Here is an 11,647-nt window from a genome sequence, read left to right on the forward strand (position 1 = left end):
TTTAAATTTCAAACAATGCTTGGCAGTTAACTGTCAGTCACCATCACTGGTGCATTCTTCTTGGCAATGCCACTTGCCAACTAATCAGCACTCTCTTCACATACAGCATAAATTGCTGTTTTCCCTTTACAGTGGTATTCTTGCAAGTGTCCTGATGAGTGCAAGACGAAAAGCTTAGGCATGTCTCTTTTTTCACCAATACTCAAGTTCTGTACTACCAAATGACTAGATCGATTAGTGCAAGTGAAGGAAATTCTGCAGTTACTTATAGTACACTTCCAGTTCCAAATCATAAATATTAATATTTCATTTTTTGAATTTAATATTGACATTTTGAAGCATGCTGGATGTAATACTTTATATATTGTCACCAGCATCCATCCATCTGTGCAAGATGATGGACATGCAGCAAATCAAATTCACTGGGGATGTGGTATCTTCACATGGTGCACTTTTGCTGACGGCTGAACAGACCATTCCATGAGAGGCAGGTTTTGGCTCAAATGCTGCATACTAAGTAATTTACACATAAAGGGAGATGATTTCATATGTAGCTTGACAGAGAAGCACCAATATTACTTTAAGGGCCCATTTATACAAATAGTATGGCAAAAGGAGCAATGAACCTAGATCAAGTTACTTGTGTTGATAAACTGTTTTTCATGATCCTACGATGTTTCAAAGCACATCACAGTTAATGAAATAGTTTTAAGGGCAGTCACTGTTGTAATGTTGGGAAACACTGCAACCAATTTAAACATTCATTGATTCAGGTGAACAAACTGTGAGAAAGCAATAAGTTGTGTTTGATGCTAGATTCAAGCACTGAACTGAGGCTTCAGCATATGGATGGCATAAATTAAATGCACTTCTACATTTACTTTTGGCATTATAAAATAAACAAATAAGAAATTTATTATGTCTCATGCCTAAAGAATCACTTCAGGTAAAGTGCTTGGAAATAGAAAATTCATGTGAATACTGAAAAAGATTTTTAGCATTAGAAATACTCAAAACTGGAACCAAATTTGTTGTAGGGTATTAACAAACCTGATTTCCTTTGAGTGCAAGTAACCCATAACATTCAATCTCTGAGTCCTCCATCAAGAACACAACCCATAAATTTCAGAAACCATCATCCGGAATTTGGCTTGAATACAATTTACATATTTCTGTTTACTGGATTCTTATTTATTTCAAAATGGTTCAAAATGTTTTTTGGGAAGGGACAGGGAAGGACATGTTTAATGGAAAGAGCCAGAGGGGGAATAAGTGTTAGTCATACTGTATATAATTGCATTAATACAATTCAGAATTATATGAAATGGCATTCAAATATGTACCTAAAATATAGTCTCTTAGTCACTATATTTTTTCACCGATAATTTTGTGTCTTTCTGAACAGGTGCAGAATATTTTATAAGGGGAAAGGGAACTGCCAGAAGTTGCTGGAACCATGAGATGAATAGAAAAAGTGTTGAGGTCCTACAGACATAGTTTCAGAAGCTTAAAGATCAGTGCCTCTGTGGTAATTATGGTTTTATTTAGTGTGTAATATACCTTTAAGAATAATGCTTGTTAAGGAAGATCACATGATCTTTAGTACCCAATAGGAGAGTAATGTGGAATCCCTCTGTAGTTAGTAGTCAGTAGTGTAGCAATAGAGTTTGAAGTGAAAGCACATGTGTAGTTGCTGCTGAGTACCTTTGTAAATAAACAAAGTTTCCACCTAAGAAGTGTCTGCTGATCAACTCTGTCAATAGTACCAGTCAACCACCTCTCACAAAAAACTGGCGATGAGGACCCACAGGATCCAACAAACTGGTGATGAGGATAAAACAAGTTTAACAGAAGAAATCAAGTGAAAAGAAATCGGCACTGTACCTCACCCAGTAATTGTACATAGAAGTTCCATTCGAATCGAAGAGGTAATTCCCTCTCAGAATGCCGCAGTTCGGAAGAATTGATCCTTCCGATCCAGCCATGGACAATCGTGTTCTTTTTCCAAGTGAACAAGATTACGGGGGAAGAAAAGAGGTTAGCGATCCTCTTAAGTACATGTGGGAATAAAGCCTATGGCTTGATTCATAGTTTGATGGCACCCTGTGCCCCAGATTCAAAAAATGTTGACAAATTGGTGGACCTCGTGAAGGGTCATTACCAGCCAAAGTCCTTGGTAACGATGCAAAAGTTCAAGTTTAACTCAAGAAAGAAAGCCCTGGGGGAGACAGTTGCATGCTATGTGACAAGTTTGAAGCAATTAACGAAACATTGTGAGTTTGGTACATCTCTAAACAATATGTTCAGAGATCGTTTAATGTGCTGTGTGAATGAGGACACGATTCAGAAGAAATTATTGTCCAGAATGAATTTGGATTTCAAGAAGGCACTAAAGATAGCACTGGCCACGGAAAGTGCAGTAAGAGATTCAAAAACCATACAGGCACGCAAAATGGCACTGCCCTCCACATCGGGCGGGAAGCCCCAGCCAAAGAGGGCACGAAAATGCAACTCTGCTGAGAAGTGGGAAACACTATCCGCAAAATGAGAAAAAATAACTTAGCAGCGAAAACAAAGAATGATTTCAATAGAGGTGGAAACAAGCAGTCTCATAATGATTGGCAGTTTAAAAAAATCGAATGTTATTATTGTCACAGAAATGGACATATAATGCAAGGAAAGATTCAAGCATGCTTTTAAACACAAGAAAAAACCCAGTGACATCTACAATGTAGAAGAGCCTAAAACAACAAATTCAGATATTTACTCATTGTTTAATCTGAAGGTTGGAAAAACAGAAACAATATTTGTAACAGTGAAAGTAAATGGCAAACCTGTTAGAATGGAAGTGGACACAGGAGCTTCCATCACAGTAATTGGGGAACATACTTCAGATATCTGAATTATGGGGATCAATTAAATTTAGAAGAAACAACTGCCAAATTAAAAACATACATGGGTGAAGACATTCAAGTCAGAGGCATAAGTAGAGTAACTGTCCATTATGGAAGCCACCGGTAAAGTTAGTGTTGAAAGGCAGAGGACCAACCTCCTAGGGTGAAATTGGCTAAGGGAAATCAGCCTTGCATGGCCACTGAGATTCCACCAAAAGGAAGCTGGAAGTGTTCCTGTTCTGGGAAGGGAGCATGTAAGGACTCAACAACCTGAAGAAATGCAGTCCGTCTTAAGCCAAAACATGGAAGAATAGCAAAAGGAACTCAAAGAGACCGTGCTTAATGACAGAGTTCGAGGCGAGGTGAGCAACCTTCAAAAGAAAAAAGAGAACCTGTTGAAAGACCTTCCCACACTACAAGATTCCCTCAAGCCAAAGTTTGACCCTCTGGAAAAGTATGAAGAGAAACAGAAAGAATTCAGCACTTCTCTGAATAAACTGAAGAATGAGTTGGCAGAGAAGACACAACAATGTTCAATTTTCCAGGAGGCAGCAAACAAATAAGAGACGGAAGAGCTGAAGAATCAACTAAATGAAGCCAAAGAGGCTTTGGAGGCAAAAGTCGCAGAATTTTCTAAGAAGCAGACAGATGATTGAAACTTTGGGAGGCTCAACCACTGAGCTCACTCAAGTCAAGCTTGCATTTGAGGTAGACTAGCCAATATTGAAGTCAAAAAGGTCGAGATTAAAGCCAGCGCTAGAAAGAAGAAGGCACGTAGAAAGACGACACAGAAACACAAATAATTATTAATCCTGGCAGCATATGAGTATACTTTTGTACACGGGCCTGGAAATCAAATTACAAATGCCGATGCACTTAGTTGTTTGCCTTTACAAGAAAATGATGAGCAAGTTCTTGTGGAAGAACTTGTTTTACTGTTAAATTTCTTAGATTCCTCACTGGTATGCGCACAACAAATCAGAGACTGGACAAGTCGGGACCCAGTCCTATCTCCAGTACGAGAACAAGTGCTTCATGGTTGGTCACAAGAGCCCATATATGATTAAATAAAACTGTACTTCAACAGAAGGCATGAAATAACCATCCAGGATAGCATCTTATTGTGGGGTGCACAACTGATAGTACCTCCAAAGGGAAGAGAGCCACTGTTAATTGAACTACACAGTGCACATCCAGGACTTTCCCGAATGAAGACCATAGCACACAGCTATCTATGGTGGCCTGGGATGGATGGAGAAATAGAGAGTTTAGTAAAGCACTGTGTGCAATGTCAGCAACTGCAAAAGTTACCTTCAACAGTTCTGTTGCACCCTTGGGAGTGGCCAGGTAGACTCTGTGTGGGGTTACACATTGACTATGTGGGATCTTTCATGGGAACAATGTTTCTGCTCATTGTTGATGCGCACTCAAAATGGATGGACGTATATGAGGTGAAGTCACCAGTGTTTTCTGCTACAATTAAGAAGCTACATCAAAGTTTTGCCATTCACGGACTACCAGAAGTAGTCGTTTCTGAAATTTGCACGGCATTTACGAGTGCTGAGTTTCAACGGTTTATCAGCCACAATAGTATCACTCATGTAAAAACTGCACCGTACCACCCTTCCTCAAATGGACTGGACAAAAGGGCCGTTCAAATGTTCAAGGCAGGCATGAAAAAGTTAACTGGAGATTCCTTAGCAACCAGGCTAGCACGCTTTCTTTTTCATCATAGGGCCACCCCTCACACAACAACAGGTGTCACACCTGCAGAGTTATTGATGAAACGCTGTCACAGGACGAGATTGAGTTTAATAATGCCAAGTTTAGGGGGGTAAGTCAGAAAACTAGACACGACTGGTATAGGCGTGAGAGGAAATTTATCGTGGGAGAGACGGTATACGTGAAGAAATTTGAAAAAGAACCAAAGTGGTTACTGGGTAAAATAAGTGCAGCGACTGGACCTCTATCTTACCACATGAAGGTGGAAGGCCGAGTCATATGGGGACACGTGGATCATCGAAGGGAGAGAGAAACAAATTACCAAGAAATGATTCCACCAGTGTTCATGACCGGGTCAACGTTTCCTGTTGAGCGAACTCAGCCCAGCACCAACATGTCTGATATACCTGCAAGAGTTGAGGATACAGATCTGCAGGTGCCCAGTGAAGCACCTGATGTTCAGACAACTGAGGAAGAGGTTCCTGACATAGCATCTTAAATTGTAGAGCCAAGACATTCTACACGCATAAGGAAACCACCAGAAAGACTGAACTTGTAAATTACTTATCAGTGTAAATATTTCGCTATGTTGAGAAAATTGTACTTGTAAATATAAAATGTATTTCCGAGTAAAGGGGGAGGGATGTGGTAATTATGGTTCTATCTAATGTGTAATATATCTTTAAGAAAAATGTTATAAAGGAAGATCACATGATCTTGAGTAACCAATAGAACAGTAGTGTGGGCTACCTCTGTAGCTAGTAATATGGGAAGGGGGATAGGGTTTGAAGTGAAAGCACACATGTAGTTGCTGCTGAGCACCTTTGCAAATAAACAATGTTTTCCACTTAAGAGCTTCTGCTGATCAACTCTATCTATAGTATCAACTTGGTCACCACTTACTACAAGCATGTGACGATGATCCACAAGATCCAACAAGGATAAATATGGTTACTGAACTGCAGATACAAGTAGCTATGTGAGATAATGATATAGTGGCAAGCACAAAAATTTGGTTCAAACAAGGGGAGGAACTGGCTCTTAGTAATCCTGGCTACAATGTATTTAGGATGACAGAAGGAAAAAACAGGAGGAGGTTAGCAGTTTGCTCGGAGATACAGTTACAGCACTAGAAAGGCACGGATGAAGTACTTGAGGGTTGGAAGACAGAATCTATTAGGGCGCAATTAGGGAAAAAGAGGAGCTAATGTACTGCAGGGTGTATATAGAGGGCAAAAATGGTGAGAAGGTGATGGAGGAGGGATCCGATCAATCCCCTCCCCAGCCAAAGTGAATCTACCTTTTCTCCTGATGGATGGTGCTGGATCAGCTAGGTCCCACCCTTCTTTAATGTCCAATGGCTCCTTGTTTTTTTTAATATTAAAAATTTATTAGAAGTACACTTTACAGCATCAAAAGCAACTTTTTCCACAAACTCTGTCATGGATGTGGGAGTATCTTCATTGATAAACCTCAGTTCTTCAAATTCTTAATTGCAACCTCACGTCCCATCACCACTATTTCAAGCCATAAGCGCATTCTGAACCTGGGTAACGCCTGACTCATGGCACTTGCAGCATCTTCAGTTAGGTTTGCAAATCATAGTGGCTCCTGGACCTCCATCTTCAAGATTCTGAAATTGTTTCAACCGACCCATCTGACCCAAGATGTCAGCATTGTCACACTGGATACAAATGTCTATCGCAACATCTGGCCTAATCCAACTCATCTGACCCAAGATGTCAGCATTGTCACACTGGATACAAATGTTTATCGCAACATCTGGCCTGAAATATCTTGCATTCCAGGATTTGGCACAGGAACACTAGATTTGATGCACTAGCCTTGCACTCTTTGATGACGCTAACAAGTATCTTTGGCCTTAACTGTGCCACTTGAAGACAATAAAGCTGCTGCATGTTGCAGGAAGTTGCCATCCATTTGGACCGTGCTCCGGGATCCCCTCCTGGCCGCTGGAGGGGTTACTCACCCTCCCGGGCGGCGGTAAAACCAGCTGCAGATCCCCCGTTCAAGACATGAATACATGAAAAGCTAATGTTAAATGTTATTGCGAATAGAAAAAAAAAAGTGTGCGATACGCACGATAAACAAAACTGCGAGTCTTTAAACTATTATTTCAAAACAGACCAGTTGACTTTAGGAAACTGATTTCAACTCAATGAAAATCCAAGGATCCCGCCTGGAAAAGGCTGGTTTTCAATAAACCCCGCCCCGGTCAAGCCTTTACCTCTCGGTAAGAGCCGGCGATGTCCCTCCTGATCATCGCCCTAGCCATCGGTTAGTCGGCAGGCGCACACAGTGACAGCAAGCCGGCCTCTCACTGAGGAAATACACAGCACACAACATCCTACGGAACAGCTCGCCTAGCCGGCGGCGAATGAAATGCTCAATAACAAGCCCGGGCTGAAGCAGGGCTGCGCCAACCACTAAGCACCTGGGGCGGAGCTCCTACCCTCGCTTACCGCCTCTCACTGAGTCAACCCTCACTCACTCCCCAGTGCTGTCAACTCCCAGGGCGAGCCCAAATCTGTCGGTGAGAGATCAATCCGAAACCCAGCCACTATCAAATGTGATTCGAAGCAAAAGGCTCTTTCTCCCTCTTTTCCACTCATTTTTCCCCCCACAACGCGCCCGGTTGTCAGATCTGCGAATACTTTCTCTTGCAGGCACTGGATAACTAGCATATGCATCTATGACATCCCTTCAAATAACGACGAGTCTAATTATATGATAGGTATTTAATTTATTTACATTTGCTATAAGCCCAAAAAAAATGCTGTTGTGTAAACAAACTGACAAGCCAGGATCTTTAGAAAGGCGAAGACTGAGGGCGACCAGATAAAGGTTTTTATGAAGGGGTTTGATACGGTAGACGAGAAGATATTATTATCACATATGGGGAGTTCAAAACTGGTGGCCACAAATATAAAATAGTTAGCAATGAAAGAAACGTATTTCCACATTATGTAATGTCAAATTTTGAACTGTTATGTAATGTACTTTACAAATTTTATGAATAAAGCATATTTTTTGAAAAAAGGAATTTATTCGGGATTTCAGGAAATCTTTACCCTAGAACGGTTAAAAATTGGACCTCGTAACCACATGGAGTGGGTAAAGCCAGCAGCAAGCAAATATTTTAAGGGGAACTTAGATAAACACATGGGAGGGAAAGGATCCAGAAAAAGTAGGGTAGGAGGAGGCTCTTGTGGGAACTAAAGCATGGCCATTGACCAGTTTGGTCAAACGACCTGATTCTGAGCTATAAATTCTACGTAATTTTAGTAAGCAGGGGTAATAATAAACTACAGCATATAAACAACTGGCGGCTCCAGCCAGGCAATGCGCTCAAGATTTTGCTGTTTATTTTTTAAATGTGGTGTCACATGGAGATCTCTGTTGTGTCCCCTATCTAAATAGCTTTAGGACAGATATTAGGCAACTTGGACATTCGTCTCTTCAGTTAGAATCAATAAACACTGAATTCTGTTTTGAATGTCAATGTAGTTATGTTGCCATTGTCATTTGCATTATTGCATTTGTGCTCTCAATAGCATTTTATCCTCCATTAGCAAATAACATGTTATGGTGATATTGTGAGTAACTACAGGATAATTCTCTGGCACTCTACCGTATGACTATAAATAAATGCATTAATGTATACAGATAGGGACCATTGCGAGTAAAATCTATTTAAAATATATTGTGCATTGATTTCTCCCATTGATAACATCTGGTATGAATAATAACCTTGGGTTCATGCATGGATATGTACCCCAAAATATTATTATATCTAAATACTAATTATCATCCCTTTTCCTGATCAGATAATTGCAATGAACAAAGATTTACAGCTACATATTCTCAATGAATACTGGGCTTATTTTTATAATATGGTTTGGCTGGGGACATGGATAAGGTGAGTTCTGTAAAATTGAATTGTGACTATTCATCAGAAATAAAAATTGTAATATTCTAAATGTGCTACTGTGTATTCTGTATATATCTATATCTTATTAAAAATCCTCCGCACACTTCCTGTTTACACACTTTGCATTGCCATGGAGAAAACAACAGGGCACAAAACGTTTTCTGATAGATGTGAGTCTGTGATTGGGCAGCAATTGCTGAACTCTCAATATCTTGGTGGTTAACATTGACCGGGAACTGAATTGGACCAGCCATTTAAATACTGTGGCTACAAGAGCAGGTCAGAGGCTGGGAATTCTGCGGCGAGTAACTCACCTCCTGTCTCCCCAAAGCCTGTCCACCATTTACATGGCACAAGTCAGGAGTGTGATGGAATACTGTCCACTTATCTGGATGAGTGCAGCTCCAACAACATTCAAGAAGCTCAACACCATCCATGACAAAGTAGCCCGCTTGATTTGCACCCCATCCATCACCCATCACCTTAAACATTCATTCCCTCCACCACCGATGCAAAGTGGCAGCAGTATGTACCATATACAAGATGCACTGCAGCAACTCACCGAGGCTCCTTCAACAGCACTTTCCAAACCGCACAACTTCTACCACCTAGAAGCATAAGGGCAGCAGATACATGGGAACACCACCTGCAAGTTCCCCTCCAGGCATCACATCACTCTGACTTGGAACTATGTCACCGTTTCTTCATTGTCACTGGGTCAAACACCTGGAATTGCCTCTCTAACAGCACTGTGGGTGTACCTATACCACATAGACTATAGCAGTTCAAGAAGGCAGCTCACTACCACCTTCTCAAGGGCAATTAGCGATGGGCAATAAATGCTGGCCTAGACAGCGATGCCCACACCCTGTAAAAGAATAAATTTTTATAAATCCTGAGTGCACTAATAGCTACACTAACAACCAATTTAAGAGAATCACTCGAGCCTGTAATGAGGTTCATTTATACTCACTAGAAATGACATACATTCATATGCGTTCTCCTCAAATGGAAGGAATGTGTTCAAATCTTGTGCCTTTTTTGAATTACCCCAGAAGCATGGGGAGCCTATAGTTCTGTGTTACTTTCTCCAGGGTAATGCCTCAGCCAATAAGAGCCAAATTACCAAACAATCAGCACCCTTTTTCTCCTGTAGTATAAATTGTTGTGATTGTTTGAAATTTGGCATTCTTGAATTTGTCCTGATGAGTGCAAGATGAAAAGCTTTGGCAACAGAGAATAAAACAAAAATACTTCAGTGGATACACATAACAGAGAGATGTACCATGTGCAACATCATAGGATATTGTGTCTGTGTGTGTGTGCATTATGTATATGCAAGGATGGCTTGCTAGGCTGCTTCAGAGGGCAGTTAAGAGTCATTGCTGTGGGTCTGGTATCACATGTAGACCAGGTAAGAATGGCAGATTTCCTTCGCTAAAGGGCATTAGCAAACCAGGCGGGTTTTTACAACAATCAATGATAGTTTCACGGCCACCATTACTGAGACTAGCTTTCAATTCCATTTATTTATTAACTGAATTTAAATTCCACTAGACGCCATGCTGGGATTTGAACCCATGTCCCCAGAGCATTAGCCTGAGCCTCTGGATTACTAGTCCGGTGACAATATCACTACTATATGTATATACACACACCTATATATGTATATTATATAATATAAATGCAATTAAATTTGAAATTGAAAATTTAATTCTATGGAAAAGTTTCCACGTTTGGATCTGTAACTACATTCATTAACAAACTTTCCCAATTTTTAGGTGAGCAGTTTGTAATTATAATACGATTCTTCATTCAGCATAACATCTCAAAGTACTTAACGTGGAAAAAGGAAGTCTCTGCACAGCAAAAGCAGGACTTTTTTTGAGGAGATGTACCAAAGATATATTTAAAGAATTGTATTTTTAAGAGCCCCTCAGTTTTGGCCTTGAAACTAAACTTCCAATCTTAATATTTTAACCTCCAGCGCTTTATTTTCTGAAACCATGGGGTTTAAAATTTGGCTCCTTAGTGCCCACTTTTACAGCACTACAAATACCATTTTGGCTGCAAATGGTGTCCACGGCACATGAGCACATTTTAGGTGTGAGCCGCACTGTATGCCATTTTGCAGATGGCATTAGTGTATAAACAGGGATCGCCTGCTGGAAGTATGCAGAGTAGGCAGATCATTACAACATGCCAATGGTGCCATTTTGGAGCTCTACGCTCCAGCCAGCATCCTCACTTAATCTTGCAGAGATAAAAACATCAGTGCTTTTTAATCAGTTGTCAAATACTTACAAGTTAGTTGCTGATTAATTTCTACTTGCTGTTACTGCAATGTTGAAGTGTTTGGTGATTTCTAGAATTATTTACTGTGGCTAAAGTCTATAAGGAGTGGTGTGACAGGTGCTGAAGGACTTTGGCTTGAATTCAAGGACTCTGCGCAAACAACTTGCTCCCATTCATAGGTACAGCAATATGCATTCCCATTGGACTAGCGCATGACAGGGAGAATGAGAAACACATAGCAGGACAAACTGCTGGAATAGGAAGCAAGAGGCCATATTCACCCATGGTGTTCAGGGAGCAATTCTCCTACCTGAACCACAGCAAAGAACATTGGGTCAGACATTTCCACTTCGCTTAGCATGGTCTCACTGAAATCTGCCACCTTTTGCCTCAGAGCAGGGTGGGGATGGCATTGGCAGTGGCTGTGAAGATGACCATGGCTATTAACTTTTGTCTGTTTGATTCCTTCCAGGTTGGAGCAAGTGATATTTACAACATCACCTGGTTTGCCATCCATTGTTGCATAAGGGAGATTATGTCCCCCTGCATAAAAATCTGACATCATTTGTCACTTGTTCTTTAGACCCACTCACATTTTCAGCATAGATAAAGAGGCTTGCTTTAGGCCTCTACCCATCTTCGGGATTTCAGCTTTTTCCATTCAGTATCATTACCTTCTCCCTGGCTCAGCATCCACTTACCTTGAATAGTTTCTCTTTTAACTTCATTCATTTCCTTCACACAATAGATGCTGCCAGGGGAAGCCACACAGATTCCAGCAATG

General features: G+C 40.7%; 1 protein-coding gene across 2 annotated transcripts in view; it reads right to left on the minus strand.

Moving 5' to 3' along the window:
* The window catches only part of pacc1 (proton activated chloride channel 1), a 54,191-nt gene extending 47,108 nt beyond the window's left edge, over positions 1–7,083 (minus strand). Inside the window, exon 1 of one of the 2 annotated variants that reach the window (XM_078557035.1) lies at positions 6,865–7,083. In XM_078557035.1, the coding sequence (XP_078413161.1) occupies positions 6,865–6,912 (48 nt within the window). In that variant the 5' untranslated portion in view covers positions 6,913–7,083. The remainder of the gene's footprint in view (positions 1–6,864) is intronic. The other variant, XM_078557034.1, reaches the window with a different exon arrangement.
* Positions 7,084–11,647: the final 4,564 nt, after the last annotated feature.

Source organism: Cetorhinus maximus, chromosome 14 (genome assembly GCF_964194155.1).
Source record: "Cetorhinus maximus chromosome 14, sCetMax3.hap1.1, whole genome shotgun sequence".
NCBI lineage: Eukaryota > Metazoa > Chordata > Chondrichthyes > Lamniformes > Cetorhinidae > Cetorhinus > Cetorhinus maximus.